The sequence below is a fragment of the Plodia interpunctella genome, chromosome 2, assembly GCF_027563975.2.
Source record: "Plodia interpunctella isolate USDA-ARS_2022_Savannah chromosome 2, ilPloInte3.2, whole genome shotgun sequence".
Lineage (NCBI taxonomy): Eukaryota > Metazoa > Arthropoda > Insecta > Lepidoptera > Pyralidae > Plodia > Plodia interpunctella.
In genome coordinates this window covers 1,216,061-1,236,404 of record NC_071295.1, presented here as the reverse complement: position 1 = coordinate 1,236,404, position 20,344 = coordinate 1,216,061, and the positions used below count along the sequence as shown (strand labels likewise).

At 33.7% G+C, this 20,344-nt stretch overlaps 1 protein-coding gene across 1 annotated transcript in view; it reads right to left on the bottom strand.

The window, feature by feature from the left end:
• The window catches only part of LOC128676651 (uncharacterized protein), a 34,448-nt gene that overhangs the window by 12,407 nt on the left and 1,697 nt on the right, over positions 1–20,344 (bottom strand). The window contains exon 2 of the mRNA XM_053756907.2: positions 1,926–2,095. Within this exon, the coding sequence (XP_053612882.1) occupies positions 1,926–2,095 (170 nt within the window). The remainder of the gene's footprint in view (positions 1–1,925; positions 2,096–20,344) is intronic.

Below are 20,344 nucleotides of genomic sequence, written 5' to 3'. Positions count from 1 at the left end.
CTAGATATATTAACTTAAACACAGGCTTGTTTAGAGTGCAATCGCCTAACGTAATCCGCCACTAAACACGCGTTTAATCAAGAAGCTCTGGGTTTTATTGGCATTTTAAGTCTACCATTTAAATTTTACTGCCAACCTCATACTTTATTCTGTTGGGTAAAGACTTGTAGCATTTCCTATTTTTATAGTCACTAGCGCCGTCATTATAGTTTTATCAATTTTTCCATTTTCTGGCAAGAAAATCAATATTGCAATGATGCCGGCCTTCTGGGCATATTACCTCGAGGCAACGAATTGCCGGGACTGGCGTTTTTGTAAATATTTAATTTGTAAGTTTTAATTGTATTTGTTTAGTTTTATTTTTTACCGATAAAATATAAATTCAAATAAAAAAGTCATAAATTTTCTGCTAATAAATATATTTTGTTTTTGTACAAAAACAAAAGCAGAAAATAAAAAAGTGATCTATACAAATTGTGGAATGCAACTCGGATAAGGCGAGGATAAGAGAGAGACTTGTTCCAGGCTGAATTATCTAGTTGTATGCATTGATTGTTTGTAATGAGAAAAAAAAAGCATAGCCAATATGTTTGCCAATATTTTTGCCTTGATAATTATTGTCAAGATCACATTTGCATATAAATATTTGTAGATGTTTCCGGTTCAATATTTACTTATTTAATGGCGAGTGCAAGGTAAGGTTAAAACGGAAACGATAAGTATGTAAACCACCTCTCTTCTCCTCAAGCCCACCCAAACAAAATTAACTTTAAGATAATTTACCCTTAATTTAAGTCTTGTTAGGTAATTTGAAAAAGGTAGGTCCAAAACACAGGTAAGTTTCCAATTATTTTCGCAAATGATTTATCTTGCCATGGTCGAGTCTTCGTCGTAAAATTAAGTTTATCGATTTGGGATGCATTTCGATTTTTTATCGAATACATTTAATGCAATAAGTGTATGTTATTGTTGCATTAATGTATCTTATTACTTCCTTATGATTACAACAAAAATCGACTGCTTATTTTTAACCTTTTATGAATATATTTTGCCAGATTTGTTGACGCTACGCTTTGCATGTTTTTATTACTAGTAATCACTTTATACAATACTAGCGACCTGTTCCGGCTTCGCTCAGATAAAAACATAATAAATTATATACACAAACCTTCCTGCGAAAGCGCACAATTTATTGGTGAAAACCGCTTAAGAATCCGTGCAATAGTTTTTGAGATTTTCGCGAACAGACAGACAGACGCGGCAGAAGACTTTGTTTTACAATATGTATGGATAAGGATGGCTGCAATAATACACTTCTAGAAAAGTATTATTATATGAGTGACAATTTGAGTGAATATAATTTTAGCTTAAACTGAGTTGAAACAAATTAATGTCACACTGGTGTGACTTGCGTAATTTTCGACTAACAAAAACATCTTATTCATGCAGTCACTTATTAACAAGGGCTAAGTATATGATAAATTGATGACGCTTGAAAATAATTAAGGTTACGAACATCTTTAACAAGATCTCAATTTGCTATCTGGTAGTTTTTGGTTGCATCTTATTCCGAGAAATGATCGCCTGAGATGCATTGTAATATGATATCCAAGGTGTGTCATGTCATGTCATGTCAGTGATGGAAAACAATGCACTAGTACAGTTTAATGCTAATTTTATAATGTTGTACTGCCTGGAAAATTGTTTTCTTTTATGGTGGGTTAAGAATACCGTTTGTTAATTTAAAACTTAGATAACATATTCATCAATGATTTTAAAACGTCCTATTCAACAGATGTTTTTGTGTTGTATTCCTTTCTGTGTTTGTGTCAATCTACTATACGATTCGAGCTTAGTACCGTTTAGTGTTGCCGAATTATCATCAAAGCCAGAAACACGTGGGAACATTTGTGAATGTTACTGACCAGAAACAAATGTCATCCATATTTGTGCTCCGAGATGCGTGGCCAGGGCGCCGATATATAATGCCTTCCATCCCCTGACTTGCGTCTCCGAGCCTGGTCTGCTCAGCCACGTGATGAGGACTATGACGCCGAGTGCCACGTGGAACGGCTGCGATGTGCGGGTTAATACTCTGTGGAAGGAAATGCTGGTTAGCTCTTTTGAAAGAAAATAAAATTTAAAGTGTTTCTTTTTTTTAATTATTGCACAATGATTACTAGATTTGTATTTGTGGAAGAAAATATTACTGTTTACAGAGAATAGTTATAAAAAGTTAACTCTTTTAATTAGTGTTATTCCGGTCAGCTTCTCTGCCAATTATTATTAAATGAGTGTTTATTTTTTAAATAATATTATACCATGCTTTTCTATCCCTTTTTATGCCAGCGTGCGTATATGCTCTCTCATTTGGTTTTACAAAATCGAAATGAATTGAAAAAGTCACGTGATTGAAATTTATTAGGAAGATTTATTACATTCGACAGGAACTAATTACGTGTGACGCGCGCATGTAATTATGGAAATCATTCCGCTTTTGAAGATCCTATAAACATGAGAGAAGCAAAGCCGGAAAGAGAAGAAAAGTTAGAATGTTGAAGAAAAGATAAAACTAGAATATTAATGTAACAATTAATGTAATTTTGCAAGAGGTAAAATGTATAAGGGACATATTATTATGATTTAAACCTTTTGTGCCTACATTTTATGCAAATAAATGAATTGATTGATAGATTTTTTGCAAAAAAAAAAAACATTAAAAGTAACTATAGGTTTTCTTTGTCGACGATGTTTTTATCAATTGCTTAAATTATCACAACACATGATAAAAGCTGGTGCTCATTCGTGATGATGAAGGATATTTTTCTCCACGAAAATGTTTGGTCAAATTGTTGTGATTGGATAAATGAAAAAAATGGAAATTATGGAATAGGAAACGTCTGCTGCTGGATATCATTTTGTAAAACAAAAATATTCTCGGTGGATGGTTTAAATCAAAAAGGGACGAAAAATGTGGAAGAACAGTCCATTTATAGATAGCTTGTTGTTAAAATTATGAATGGGTATAGTTACCAAAAGATAATCTGCAACGGGATTCTTTAAATGTTCAATTGATTTCTTTAGAAAACAAATTATAAGGCTTATAATTCAAACACATTTTTTTATTATGTAATTAATCTTGCATTAATAAGTAATTAAGAAAATAATACTCGACGATGTCTTGTTATGGGAGACATAGCCGAAAGTAGTGTGTGTGATAGCTCCACATGGAATATATGATCGTGTTCTTTCAATTAACATGTGTGACGTGATAATTATCAGGTCGGCGTTTATCGGACACACACGAAGCCGCAATAATAATATGATTTGCAAAGTTTTGAGTTAATATTGACGAAAACTATAAAGTAAATGTATCTTGTATGTTCTTACATTCTTGAAATAAATAATATTTGAGAGCTGCGTTATATACAAATAAGTCTTTGAGTCTGCATACGAACACGTCCGTTCACGAGTTGACGCAGTTGAAAAAACTGTTCACGATCAACTCGTGAACAGTTGCAGAAAAATCGTTTTAGGTCTAAGCTCAAATATATCAACGGGATTATAATTTATTCTATGAGTATTTATATCATATTATTACAATTAATTTATGTTAGTTTCATTTTGATTACTATAAGTTTTATTGATTTTATTATAACATTCACGTTTCGCTAAAGGATATGGTAGAAACAAATAAATAAATATAAAAACAAAATTAGTAGAAACATTTAAAAAATAACTATATGTTTGTATTGACATTTTACTGTTGCCAACCACGTGTATTATGTAAGGCAATGTATATAACAATTCAATCATGAATCATTCATTGTAACTATAGTAAATGGTTATTTATATTAATTTATTGATTCACCAGAGATTTGAGATAAGATAGCTGGATACTATGAGTAATATTAAATTATATCACTTACACATACTTGTGTGAAAATAATCAAAATATTATCAAGATTGCGAAAGTTGACTCAAAGTCTAAAATAAATAAATGATAAGTATAGATTATGTAATTATTTTGAATAATTATTACTCTAATTACATAATCTAGATAATTAGATTTTGTGTTCCCACTCTCTCTTATCTCTGCATGTTCCCGCTAGCGTTCGGCGTTGTGAAGCCGCGAAGCCCGGGGTCAGCGAAAAAAACCTTTCAATTTTGAAGATTCGGCTGTGATTTCAGAAGCGGCCGCCTGCCTGACTTCGACTCTCCTTGGGAATGTTATTGTTGCCTATCAGCTGCCTAAGCTGTGTAACCCTTAGACGCCTCGTACGACGTACGTGTCGGGAGATATGGAGTGGTCCTATTCTAGGGAGGAACCACACCACTGATTAAAAAAAAATGCATTCACCTGTGTAGTAAATATATAATACTTATAGTAAATATTTTGAATATCACGTCATTTTTTAACAACTTTGTACCGTAAATTTGAATGTTCAAATATTAAAAAAAAAAAAACGCTTTCGAAGTAGACATACGACTTTTACAACCAAAGTTAACATGAATAATTCAAGTGAATCCCTAGGGAGTAACAGGTTTTTAACAGTTTCGTAAAATCCAGTTTCGACGAATCTTTCTTTTATATAGCTGCATTTCTAAGAGATTTACGATTATGCTAATCTACATTGTGATAACTACTAAGTGAATAATGATGAAATTTGGCAGTAAAGTAGATTACGACTAGGAGGCGTCCGCTAAAGGTAAAATTGGGTTCGTAAGATTTACTTTGAGATTTTACTTCGATATTCTTTTCTCAAATTAATTTAGCGGACAAAAGCTATAATAAATGAATATAGTGTTAATTTATATTTTCTACAATAAAGCTCAAGTATATAAATACTCTCCACTATTTATATATTTAACCTTTATTGTAGAAAATATAAAGCGGTAAGAATTTTTTGTGAAAACAATAATATTAACGTCAAAATTTGGATGATATTGTAACGCCACGCATTATGACCTCTTTAGTCATATCGCGCGCGCGCTGGCATGATTTTTATTTCTTTCATTCTAAATTCAAAATTTTAAATTATTGTTCCACTTGATATTTAGAAATCACATTTTGACTCATTTATTACCATAACGATATCGGCACGTACCACACGTACGCTGTAATAATAATAAAATATTTTAAATTATTTATAGACCCTTGAAGGGTGTTAATATGTTTCGGAAAAGTGTTCTAAATTTTACAGTGATTTAGTGCTATAGTTTATGTATTTTTTTTATTGTTCACAGGATCTGTATTTTACTTATTAATTATACTATTATACAACTGTCTGCCTTTGCCTATTTCAACTCCAACCCTACCTGAGATTACCCTATCACCTAACAATATGATTTGTATCAGTCAGAAAATTAAACGATGTCTAGGAATACATCGTATGTTGAAGCTAGCTGATAATTATGTAATAACCAATTATTGGTTTCTCAACTGGCCGATAATTTTATCTATTAGTGTTGCTGCTACAATTAGATATAGAGGCCAATTGACCTATTAGACTCATAAATAATTTGTTCATAATGTGTCTCGTGTGTGATTAACTTTATTTTTTTTTACGAAATTCAATAATTTTGCAGTCTGTTTCTATTTTGTCTGTTTGTATTTGGAATTGTAAAAAAATAATAAGTTCAAATGGGGCTTTCGTTTCATTTTAGCCCCCGGGCCATTTTACACGTAGTTACGCCAAAGTACGTTGCTTAGTGAGTTTCGAAAACGCAGTATCGAACAAAGTAAAGAAAAACTGATAATTAATTAAGTTTAGTTTATTAGTGATAATAGAAACAGCAACATTAATAAACAAGGCGTGCCGCAGGGTAGTATACTAGGGCCACTACTCTTTCTAATCTATATTAACGATCTGCCTAACGTGACAGAACATGAATGCTCGCTGTTCGCAGATGATGTGGCTTTAGTAGTATCGTGCTCTAATAAAGAATCTTATAATAAGGACATAAACGAAGCTATATCAGACATTGCGAAATGGCTGAAAGCTAATAATCTTAAGGTTAATACATCTAAAACGAAGTATCTGCAATTCCATAATAGAGGTGGTAAAGGACAAACTTTAACTTTGACTATTAATAATGAAGCAATTGACGAAGTAGATCATGCAGTATTTCTCGGGATAACTATGGACAAGTGTTGTACATGGAAACAGCACATAGATAAAATTTGCTTAAAATTAAATCGTTTTGTGTATGTCTTAAGACGTCTTACTATGATAACTGACCAAAAAACAGCACTGCATGCCTACCACGGATATGTTGCTTCCAATCTACGATATGGAATTCTGTTGTGGGGTAATTCGGTAGATATACAGAGGCTCTTTCTTATCCAGAAGAAGTGTGTTAGAGCAATTTGTAACGTTCCTCCTCTCACCAGTTGCAAAACACTCTTTAAAGAACATAAACTTCTGACTCTTTCTGGCCTATATATCTATGAAACTTGCGTCTTTGTTAAAAACAATATGCACCTGTTCAGGAAACGAGGCGATCATTGTAATAATAACTGCAGATATCCGAACCGCTTATTGTTGCCCGCTAGTAGATCTATGATATGTTCTAGAGGTTGTTATGCTATGTGTGCTAAAATATACAATAACGTTCCTGATGAACTTAAAGAACTACCTCTAAGATTGTTTAAAAGAAAATTCCAGGATTGGCTAATAGAAAAAAGTTTTTATAACATTAATGAATTCCTAGAACCAAATTACAATTAGTCATTCAATTTATTCAAATAATATAATTTAATTTTGCTGTTTGTATTGATTATTGACATTTATATATTTTTTTTTGTTTGACATATGTTACGCTTAGACATCAGTTCTACATCCTGAAAAATTAAAATCATATTTAAATTGACTTTGTAATTGTAAGTAATAACTTTGACTCATGTAATGCATATAAATAATTTTACTTTTTGCATGCCAGAAACGGCTAAGTGTGCGAACTAAAATTTATGTATTTCACCTCATGTACCACATTTAAGCAAATAAATTTCATTCATTCATTCATTCACGTTACAGACAGAGCAGCGCGGGAAGAGAGACGCAGAAGGCGGGAAAAAAAACACGACTTGACGTTTATCTATTGTCAGAATAGGGTGCGTTCTATATTTCAACACAAAGGATTAATTCACCCTTTGAGAACTTGGTCCAAATACTTAGTTCCAATAATCGGAACGAAAACTTTTCTCTCTTTCTCATCTCTGTATGTTCGCGGTTGCGTTCGGGGCTATGACGCCCGTGGTCAATGTAAAGAATAACCTTTTTTTAAAGAACGGCTGTAATTTTACGACCGGTCTCCTTGGAAAGTAGCAATAGTTTTTTATTTACAATCTAGAAACGTAAGTATTCAACTTTTCCATCAACTATTAGAAGCAATGCATAAAATTACTATTTAGGTTAGTAATTGACGATAAAATTTGCGTGTTAACTAACGAATGTATTAGTGTTTAGTTACTAAACACTTGTTTGTAGTAAAGTTAGCAATTTAGTTGTTAATGCCGTATGTGGATTTCGAGATATGCATATTAAGCTGGATTATATTTACATTCAACTTAGTAGTATACTTAATTAAGCTTAGGGTGAGTTGCACCACTCAACTTTGACGTTGACTTTGCACGCCGCTGACGTTTAGACAAAATGGCACACTGCGTTTTTCTGGTGAAAGTTAACTAAAATGACTGCTGCAACCCAATATTAATATATTGAAATGTATTTTAAGGTTTTGGATGGATTTGACGACTTATGTGGTGTATGGGGGATACTATATTGGTGGTTATTTATTTATTTATTTATTTATTTTTAATATTAATAGTCTGTTGTGTCCCAATGCTGGGCAAAGGCCTTTTCTCCACATATCCCTATCAGTTGGATAACTCCTCCAGTTTTTATCTGTCGCATCTAAATACGTAGTTCGACCATCTGTTAATACGTACAGTAAGTTGAAGTGCTGTTGCACTTGTGTTTCACATCTATCTATATATTATAATCAGCACTCGGATCACAATCATAACCTGTTCTGACTATGTACACTCCCTTTTGACTATGTACATTATGTACTTTTATATATTATTAGAAAAAAAAAACATTGTAAGAAACAATAATGGTAAGCCGATCTGGCATGATAGGGACCAACACTGTTCAAATGAGTTTCTTTCGGCAATTCTTCTCAGCAGTGGTCGTTCCGAAATGCCAGTAGTTTGTAGCTTGTGAGAAATAACTATAAATATAAAAATTGACGAGAAAAAGTGCCTGTGAAGGTCTAATTTCTGAATAAATGATTTGAATTTGAATTTGAATATCAACTTAGCCAAATTCATAGCAAACTCGCTGCTATTATAGCGCAATAGAGATTCATGCTAGGGTGTTCCTTGATGTGCTGTTGACTGTACTCTGTCAATCTCTCATCTTTGTGTTAACTTAATTAACATTCCTACGTCTAATAGGCAGATTATGCTGTACCTTACTCTTTTGACAACTCTGTAACACCATGTTCTATGGAATAAATGATTTAATTATCTTAATCTGGGGCGGCCTATTTTTCGTCGCCAGCCAGCGGGGACACATTCTGTGGCTATTTATTTATTACTAGAAACAATCAATATTTATAAAACTCTCCGTTACTGAGTGACTGACTGACAGACAACGCACAGCCGAAACTACTGGGCGTGGAAAGCTGAAATTTGGTGTGTAGGTTCCTAGGACACTGTAGGTGAGCACTAAGAAGGGATTTCCTGAAATTCCCACGGGAAACGCATTTTTACTCACATACGAAGTTGTGGGCAAAAGCTAGTTATATATGTCAAGTTATATTTTTATGAGATGAATGGCTTTGTGTGTCGTTCGGTGACTTTCCATGTCGAAAACCATTATCGGCGCGATAAAAAAAAACGTTTTATGTCTTGTAAAACTAATATTGTGTGTTTATTTTATCGCGGACTACGGACTTTGTAATTTAATATTGCCTAACCGACTTTAAAAAGGGACAAAGGGTTCAATTGATGTTTATATTTGCTTAAACCCAAACGACCAAACCAAAAAACAAAGAAGTGTTTTAATTACATGATAGCAAACATTTAAAATAAACTTCACAACGATTAGCTACAGTCTAAAAATATAATAGACCTTGCCGTAATGTTTAATACTAGCAAGCATTTAAAAATACTACGGTAATATTTCTTGGCACACAACAATAAATAGTTAGTTAAGAAAACAATTGGGTAATAATAGTTTTTAATCAATTTTATGGTATCGTTGAGTTAGTATCCCATAAGACGAAGTCTCCAAGTTACTTTGAGGCTAACTCAATCTGTGTTTTCAACTAGCTGCACCCCGGAGCTTTGCTCCCATGGGAATTTCGGGATAAAAAGTACCCTATGTGTTATTCCAGGTTATATTCTACCCGTGTACAAAATTTTATAACAATCCGTTTAGTAGATTTTGCGTGAAAGAGTAACAAACATATAATTTTAGTAGGATGCACGCTTTCGTAATAAGATTATGTTTTACCCATTTACCAAATTACATAACAATCGCTCCAGTAGATTTTGCGTGAAAGAGTAACAAACATACCCACATCCTCCACAAACTTTCGCATTTATAATATTAGTACGATTACAATATTTAAAATGGCGATGAATTTCCAATGAATTGTTTGTTATTTCATAATTGAAAACTCATTATCCTAATCGTTTTATCTGTCACATCCTTCATAATTTTAAAGCGCATTTGTGAAAATAATGACGCTATGCGGCGTCTCGCTCAAGATAAAACTGTGTCGTTCAGTAGGTATTGGTGCGGTGATTGAACTAACTTGGTGTGGGCACGAAGCCAAGATCAACGCAAATACTATAGGTACCGTACAACTTTTATGGTGATGATGATGGCATGTTAAATAGCTGTAATTTATTATAAGTATTTTGTAAGCTACAAACTACCGAGAGAAATAATTATAAATATAAAATTTGACGAGAACAAGTGCATGTGAAGGTCTAATTTCTGAATAAACGATTTGGATTTGAGTCATGTATCATTTAGATAAAAAATTTGGCAGATTTTGTTTTATATTACCAAGCAGGTAAATTGATATGCGGCCGAACTGACGTCTTTCTTGCAAATGCACAGGGTTCTACCTATTTATGTCTTTAACAAGATAAAGACGTGAAAAAACTGTACTTTGGATTTGAAATTGACAATTAACACATTGCATTGTTGCACTGCCTATTAAATATTATCCGTAAATTTTGTAAGCTGTGACATACAAAACAAGAGAAAGGTTATTTGCTCACGCGCAGTCTCATGTCTTGACGTCATAAAGCGACGTAATATATATTTGTATTAACGTTTGTGTGCATTCAAGTGTTATAACATTAAATTAGGTATGTTTTTGTTTTACAAAAAAAATTTTTTTTTAACTTGCGGCCCGTCACAGATTCGCTCGGGTAAAGCCATAATAGAATATATACAACAAAACAAAACCATCAGGAATCACATTATTTATTTAAAAAAAAACCGCATGAAAATCCGTTGCGTAGTTTGAAATAACTAAGCATGCATAATAGTGACAATGGGGAGCGACTTATAGTGATAGATTAATAAATATAATAAATAAAATCTATACTATTATTATGAGGTAAGCGTTTGTGAGTTAGTATGTTTGTGGCGGGTAATCTCCGAAACTACCGAACCGATTTAAAAAATTCATACACCATTAGAAAGTTACATTATCCAATGTTGCTATAGACTATATTTTATCTCAAAATTCCCACGCGAGCGAAGCGCCGGCCAACATCTAGTAAATACATAAATACATTCAGGGCCGCAGCAACACGCGAGTCGCCTCTGGTATTTAAACATCCATTGGCCATGCCTTTTTCTCAGTAGTATAACGAATATAATATCATGCTAGTAAGATTGGAATTATGTGGATTCAGTCATGGAGAATTCCGTTTTTTTATTAAACAAAGATTCAAAGAAGATAAACCTTGCAAATATAGATTTATTGGATCGTATATTGGTATCCATTCTGTTAGCCGTCAATAAAACGAAGAATTTGGAACGCGTAAAATTTAGCATTTGTTTCGTCTAATTCCAGAAATATTTTATTTCGCTCGTAACATTTCCAATAAAATATAATGACACACGATCGATTAAGTTTTCCCCAATTTCATAGTTCGTAGAACTAGTCGTAGCGAGTATTCGTAGCCTATTGAATGGTTCGTAGCAGTGATTTCAATTTGCCACAAACAGCCACGAATTATTTCCCTTGAAAAAGTGTCAATCAGTTTCAACATTGAAAACTGATTTTAATTTCGGTTCAAATGGCATTAAAAAGTCGATTAATAATAACTCTATGCGTTATTATCATTTAAACAGGAAAACTTGTACCTATACATATTCTTGTCTATCAATACGTTTTATCCCTTTCTCAAAAACACGGGTCGCGAAACTCGACTTAACTATATTATCTTGCAATAATACGAATGCACTTCGATAAGTATACTAGCTGTGCCAACGACTACATTCGTGTGTCGGTTAAACAAGAAACAAAACAAAAATGTCACCGCTTTAGCTTGTTTAATTTAAACAGTTTAAACATGTGACGGTTAGTCAACTCCAGTCCGTATTATAACAAAATGCGAATAATATTTTTTATGATTATAATTATATAATAACCTTTCTTTCTTGAAGGATAAAGATGTTTGATAGTTATAGACTTATAATGCGAAACCGCGCGAAATATAGCGTTTTACGCTTTATCTATTGAACCAATTTCCTTGAAATTTCTCAAATATATAGTTTGGAGTGCGGTAAAAGACAGACCACTGGTATTCCGAAAAGAGTTCCCTAGTACCCTATAACTATATTCTTCACTATATAGTATAAAACAAAGTCGCTTCCCGCTGTCTGTCCATAAGTATGCTTAGATCTTTAAAATTACAGAATGGATTTTGACGCGGATTTTTTAATAACTAGTGTGATTTCAGGGGAAGGTTTAGGTTCCTAGTGGCTCTATAAACCCCGTAAGGGAATAATGATGTGATGCTGTATCAGTAGGCAGATTCAATGATTTCAACAAGTACACGATTTCGTAAACTGTACAGCATTGTATGAAAGTAGATTAGTATAAAGGAGCGAGTGAGATTTGTCAGGATTGTTACAAGTGGAAATTAAGTAGCATATGTTTGGGGTCTTTAACAACCAAACTTTATCAAAATCGGTCCAGCTGTTGTTTTGTTTTTAGCCGTGAAAGCGGAACTCATAGAAAGACAGACAGACTTTCGCATTTATAATGTGTCACTTGTGAAATTGGAGGAAAACTACTAGCATTGGCTAAGCGACGGTGCAGTTGTCACACAGATACGCCCAACTAAACAACTACTGTTTTATCTACTCAAAGATAAAACAGTACTTTCAAATATTGACAAGCCCCCGGCAACAACTTGATACGATCGGAATCCTCAAAGATTTTTTAATTTTTAATCTTAGTTCAAATTTATTTTATCTCTTAATACTTAATAAAAGTTATGTACGTAGAAATGAAAAAAAAAAAAAACTTCAATTAAGATTGCAGGAAGTAGGTCGAATCGATTTACGATTATACCTATCGATATGAATCGAATGCGAGAAATGCTAGCGGCGATGTTGGATATTTCCGAATATTATTTATGTATTGCTTCGAAAAAAGCGAAAATTTTATTGTGAATAATCTTGATAAAGTAATGAAGTTCTGGGAATTATCGAAATCAAGAGAACTTATTCAAAAATTAGATCATTGCATGCATTTACGAATCGTGTTACGGAAATTGCAAAAATAATTCTCGAAAATATTTTTATGAGCAGATATTTTTTACAATTTCCATACACACAAAACATACATACAAAAGACATTAAATGCTCAAAAGATTCTAAAGTAATAAAGGTAACTAATTAGGTACAAATAATAACTTGAGAAAATGAGTCATACAAAAACTAAACGGGTGGCAACTGGGTTCTTGATAAAAATGTATGGCGCCATAAAAACTGCAACAGGCACACAGACATGATATATTAACCGCAACAGGTTACACCGTTGCCTTAAGATTGGTGCACGCACAGTGACGTAATGTTAGGTATATTATTGGCCAAAACTAGTGTGGTTGTCTACCAGCAGTTTAGCTGGTATTTTGTTTTTTAATTTTTAATATATATTTTTTTAATAAACTGGCATTTTCTTTGTACTTTAGTTTTATAAAACAGAGACAGAGAATAATGTGAATTTAAATCAAATAAGGTTTAGCAATCCTGCAGAATATGAAAATAAAGGCGGACATTCTATGTTGGTTGACAAATTTTTTTTTGGGAGTTAAATTCAGTTAAACCACGGCAAAAAGCTAGTACAGTCAACAGCACATCAACCTACCCATATTCATTGCAAACTCGCCGCAATTACCGCACCATAGAGGTACATGCAGGGTAATTTGATGTGCTGTTGACTGTACAAGATGAAATTGAACGATTTACGTTCATTATTATTATTTTGCATTGTGTATACACATTGTTGTGTAAATAAATAAAAAGCCGAGGTTGGGTTACTATATAAGTTCTATTAGCACCGCGGTTAGACCGATCATGTAATCAGTTTAACGCATTGGTTTTGCTGATTCTCGTTGTTTAGCAAAATACCAGTGTTTGTTTGCTTCCAATTACATCTTTTTATTATGTGTATTTCATTTACAAAATCAATATCTTGATTGATATTGATCATTTTGACGACCTCGGTGGCGCAGTGGTAAGGTTCTTGCCACTGAACCGAGAGGTCCTGGGTTCGATCCCCGGTCGGGTCATGATGGAAAATGATCTTTTTCTGATTGGCCCGAGTCTTGGATGTTTATCTATATATGTATTTGTTATAAAATATAGTATCGTTGAGTTAGTATCCCATAACACAAGTCTAGAACTTACTTTGGGGCTAGCTCAATCTGTATGATTTGTCCTGATATATTGTCCTGATTTTTTTTTGTCCAACTTTCTCCTTTGGTAAGATGTACCACATATAACAATGGTCAAATTGTATTAAAAAACTAATTTTGATAATATACTGTCGAATTGAGTACAAGCATATTTGGGGATATTTTACCGTCTGGCGCGAATTTTACTGTAATGTCCCAGCTTTTCATGGCACTGACGTTTAGTGTTGCCACATATAGGTACAATGATTTAAACATTAGACAAATAATAAAATAAAATGAAATAATACGACGACCTCGGTGGCGCAGTGGGAAAGTGCTTGCCTCTGAACCGAGAGGTCCCGGGTTCGATTCCCGGTCGGGTCATGATGGAAAATGATCTTTTTCTGATTGGCCCGAGTCTTGGATGTTTATCTATATATGTATTTGTTATAAAATATAGTATCGTTGAGTCAGTATCCCATAACACAAGTCTCGAACTTACTTTGGGGCTAGCTCAATCTGTATGATTTGTCCTGATAAATTGTCCTGATTTTTTTTTGTCCAACTTTCTCCTTTGGTAAGATGTACCACATATAACAATGGTCAAATTGTATTAAAAAACTAATCTTGATAATACAATGTCGAATTGAGTACAAGCATATTTGGGGATATTTTACCGTCTGGCGCGAATTTTACTGTAATGTCCCAGCTTTTCATGGCACTGACGTTTAGTGTTGCCACATACATAGGTACAATGATTTAAACATTAGACAAATAATAAAATAAAATGAAATAATACGACGACCTCGGTGGCGCAGTGGGAAAGTGCTTGCCTCTGAACCGAGAGGTCCCGGGTTCGATTCCCGGTCGGGTCATGATGGAAAATGATCTTTTTCTGATTGGCCCGAGTCTTGGATGTTTATCTATATATGTATTTGTTATAAAATATAGTATCGTTGAGTCAGTATCCCATAACACAAGTCTCGAACTTACTTTGGGGCCAGCTCAATCTGTGTGATTTGTCCTGATATATTTTTATTTATATTTAATATAAAAATCAGAATAACAAAGTGGTTTAGAGCTAAAAATGCAGCGAAAACAATATAGTGAATAGATGACCTGTCCTTTTGGCTCTACGGAATACATAAATTTAACAACAATTGTGTTTTGTTTCGGTATAACGACCACTTAAGTAGGTAAGCCATAAATTCCAAAAATAAAATGTAATAGTTGCCAACTGTGTCCGCAAGATCTGATATAATTTTATGTCGCTGGTGGCGCCATTTACTTGAAATGATGTCACTATTCCAAAAATACTTGCATGTAAAATGACATCATTAAACCGCTTAGGGTAGGTTGCACCAGCCAACTTTGACGTTAACGTCATACTGCGTAAAAAAACGCAACGTAAGTACGCCATTTTGTCTAAAAGTCGGCGCCGCGCAGGTTAAAGTCAACGTCAAAGTGGAATGTTGGAACTCACCCTTAATTTCATGAAGTTGGACAAATTCGTAAACTAAACTTTAGACAATATATGAACAGTTACGGTAATAAGTTTTAATTTAAAAATCGAGTTTAAAAGTGCTTCTGCCTATTAACTGTTTTAACATTAAGAATGATTTCTTTATGAAGTACATGTGGCTTTTAAAACTAATTTCATAATCGGATTTAATTGTCTTAAATAAAAATTTTATTTTATTACATATGGCAACCAAATGGAAAACCAATTGTATTGTCTATATCTACCTATTTCTTAATACATTGAAAACTTTGAGTAGAAAACAATACATTGCGAATTGGTCTCTGCTATGACGCAAATAAATACGAAAATAGTCGCGAGATAAAAATGTTTTTTCTGCATCTTTGTCACAATGTTCATGATAAAATTGTTAGAGTGTGTCAGAACTGTTCATGGAATATTTTATCTAGTTCCGTGTACTTCGGACACCACTGTGCAGTTTCGATCGATCAGTCATCTCGTAAAATGCGATAACTTTATTGTCACTCATATCTCTATCGAGTCGTCCCAACGTTGGAAATGCGAATGTTTGAAGCAAGCAAAACATATTTAATAAGTACATTTGTTTGTAAACTCTTTATTGCACAAAGAAAGCAATAAAAAGAATTACGCATACAATGGCGGACTTATCCCAGAAAGGGATTTCTTCCAGTCAACCAAGTATTTGAAAGGAAACAAAGCAAAAAGGTAGTGGAAGGTAAACGTGTAATGTGAAGAAAAATAAAAGAGTACAAGACTTCGAGTAATATAAAAAAAAAAACAATGATTTACATAAATAAACATACTGTATTGAATTAAATACATCAAAGTACGTATTTATATAAAATACATATCTATATATTAATACCTATACTAAGAATAGTATGTGTCAATTACGCAAATTCTACGGGGCAGATTTCGATAAAATTTGATATATGGGCGTAAATAACATGTACAGCGCATGTTATCAAAGACTAGATAAGATCTAGCAATGATAAATCAGTAAGATAGACTAGTAGATAAACATTAACTATACAACATTAAATTAATCCTAAAAAATAATTTCAGACTGGTTGTACAAGTTGCGCAAGACGCGGTCTACCAGATTGATCAATTAACACGGATAATAGGATTCAAATATAAACTATATCCAACAGACAGACAAATAAAATATCTCTGCAACCGAGCCACGTATTCAATGAAAGATCATATGACTTTTGATAAAACAATAGAATGAGTAAAACAGTTCCCACAGAGCACGCGCGCGCTCACAACACCTTTCAATTGGCCTACTAATTAATGACGTGTCAATAAAATCGATTTTTTTCACCGGCACAATGGGAGTGATTGTTAAATACAATAACAAGAGTCGCGTCGTACAAACACAATCTTCCGATGAAGTTACGTGCCCGAACGCACGTCGACTGAAACCAATTTATGGGCAGTTAAAAAGAAATGTGTTGTGTTTCAGGACCGTGAAATTTTAAGAACATATCCTTAATGAGTAAGGAATTACTTTTGTCAATGTATAATGGACGCGTTGCTTCCGCCCAGCTCAGGCTGGTGAAAACTTAAGCAGTATTGGGTTGATGTCGTCAAGAATGATATGTGCGACCATGCGAAGTAGAGAATTCAGTGCTTCGACGCTTTATGGCTGAAGATGGAACCGGTAGAACGCTCAGATGTGAGAGGACGTCCTCAAAACACTTTAATCAATCATTCAATAGTATCAAAACAAGCTGATAATGACTTACGAAAATGTTTATCTGATTTTATCGAAGACTAAAAAAACTGTTGACGTCTCCACTGTCCACGGATTTTACCTTCCACTTCAAGCCACGGCTTAAAAAATATATTTTTTTCTTTTTAACCGACTTCAAAAGAAAGGAGGTTCTAAATTCTTCGCTAAATTTTTTTTCTTGACAATAAGAAACAAATACCGATTCTGACGTCATGTTGTACAAACATTTCATTGAATGTAATTTGCTATAACAATGTAAGCTTCACAAATCCTATTACTTTTGGCACACTCTTGCGCAGACAAAATTAAACAAGTAGAGAAAGTGTATTTATTTATAGACTTAGAGAGAAATGACCGTAGAATAAATATAGAGCATTGTCCGTTTGTTTGTTATTTTATTACGTGCAACTAAGTAAGATTTGAATTTTGTATAATTTTTAATATATGATTTAAGAGACACAACATACTAGATTGTATTGTAATATACAAAAGTAATCACAACCCCAATAAACATTAGATATTCTTTGTTGTAATAATAATTTACATTTCATTAAAAACGGTTTATAATTAATTAATTTGTGGGACTGAGGAAATTGAGCATTATCAAATGTTTAAAAATTTAAATCCTTCATTATTAGGTCACTTAATGACGTCAAAAAAATATTCAAAATGGCCGACTTCCAAGATGATATACCTACATCACTTAATGACGTCAAAAATGTACATAAAACTGTTGAGTTCCAAAGCGCAGGTGAAGAACAAAATTCACCGCAACGTTTTCTCCAAAGACGTCAATTGACAAATGTGGGTCTTATAACCTATATCTTGGTTACATTTTTAGCTAAGAAACGACACATAAACGTCGACGACGGCAGCTTTGAGGCAAACATTTAGCATCCCAGGGAAGGATGACGTCAGACAGACAGCCGGCGTCCGATTCTCAAGCCATAGAAAGTTTTCACTTCATCAATTTTCCCCAATTTTTTTCGGTTGTTTTATGCAAATTTACCAACGAAGAACTTCTATCGATCGGTGCGTTCGCTCGATCGTTTTGACGTTTTATTCTTTGTAATTGCAGAAACAGTAGCAGAACTTTCAGAAAAAAAATAAATAAATAAATAAATAATAAATATATTAGGACAAACCACACAGATTGAGCTAGCCCCAAAGTAAGTTCGAAACTTGTGTTATGGGATGCTAACTCAACGGTACTATATTTTATAACAAATACATATATAGATAAACATCCAAGACCCGGGCCAATCAGAAAAAGATCGTTTTCCATCATGACCCGACCGGGTATCGAACCCGGGACCTCTCGGTTCAGTGGCAAGAACTTTACCACTGCGCCACCGAGGTCGTCAAATGAAGAATGAAGAATACTAACGAGAATGAAGATGGAGTGAACTTCGATTGCGTGAGAATCGTGCACCTGAAATCGTATGCAAATGCGGGCTTCATTGTGTCACAGTACCGAATGCAGCTAAACACGCGAAGATAAGAGAGAGAGAGAGGAAGTTGTGTTGTGTGAATAAGATGAAAAATTAGACTTTGACCTCGCTCTCGTAAATCTAGCTGTCTATTAGTATACATGACTCACTCTTGGCCAAATGGTCATGTGGTCAATTCGTCACGTAGCAGCATTGCTAGTTTTATTTTTATGAGGACTCATTTAGATTAGTGTCGAAGTTTAAAATGTTTTAGCTGATAATCATGTAGTGTAAGTTTTGCTCATTACCGATGACTGTTCGATGTACAAAAGGATTTTTTTCATTAAGATTTATGAGAGGATTACCAGTGCCCCAGCAGTGGGGACATTAAAGACGATTATGATAATGATATGATAGTAAATTATAAGAATAATAGATTATTATAATAATTAAGTAAGTAGTACTTAATACTACATGTCGATTGTTGAAAGTCCAAAAACGATTTTACAAAAAAACTGAGAATTCACGCTAGAATAGTGCGGGAGCAATGTGAGTTTTAGTTATATGTTCTGTCCTTTACAATATTTTACATTGATAGAACAAGACAAAAGATTTTCAACTGAAATACATGTACTCTGTTATTAGCCATTCAGTTAAAACGATTTATTGATATTATATTTGTTACTGTACATTTTTATTTGAAGAAAAGGACCCTGGGCTCCGACTCTTGACAGCCGTGGAGATCACCGGGGGAATGCTCAGGTTAGAATGAGAGAGGTTGTATTCAATTTATGTGGCCATTTTCAATATAGAGCGTTGATGTTTATGGTTTCAGAATGTTGCGGTTCAAATCCACACTTCATTTTAATATTATAAATATGAAAATTGCTCTGTCTGTCACGCTTTCAAAGCTAAACAGCTAACCGATTTGCTGAAATTTGCTTTGCATATAATTGTTCAAATATTTGAGCAACTATTTTTGTTTAATTCCTAGTCCCAGAAACCAGAAAAGCCGTGAAAGTTTGTAAAAAAACACCCGTTGGATTTTGCAAAATGCGCCGCGGGCAGAGCTGCAGCCAAACATCTACTTTTTTATTAGAAACTAGCTTCTGCCCGCGGCTTCACCCGAGTGAGCTCCCAATAAGCGGTTATTTTTCCGGAATGAAAGGCTTTCAAACATCATGTGTGCAAAATTTCATGAAGATTGGTTGAGTAGATAGAGCGTGAAGAGGTAACAAACTTACTTTCGCATTTATAATATTAGTAAAGGAAGTGAATGCGTTTGACCTTAATCTAGCCTGATGGGAAGCAGAGATGAGGTTTAAGATTGTATGATCTTGTCTGAGTATATATTTATAAATAATTATACTCGGTATTTGACAAAGATTATTTATTTAGGGCTGGTAAATCACGAGCAATATATTTAAAATACCAACAGTTAAGAATCGTCCATGACAGCATTGGTTTTTTAAAGAAAAGAAACATCGCGCAGGCGCGAGCTCGTCGTCACAGCGCATGCGCGTAGACAAAGATGTTACACATAAGCTCAAATAATGCCTATACACCTCCCTAAATTGCAGGTTTCAGTTAATATCGATGCCGGGAGAAAATTCCATTTTAAATCTATATTTTATTGTGAAGTTGCTCATTCTTCCTTCAATCCATATATTATGTTACTTTGCTATACTTATTGAGTGCAATATGCAGTATTATTGCAGGTGCATATGGGT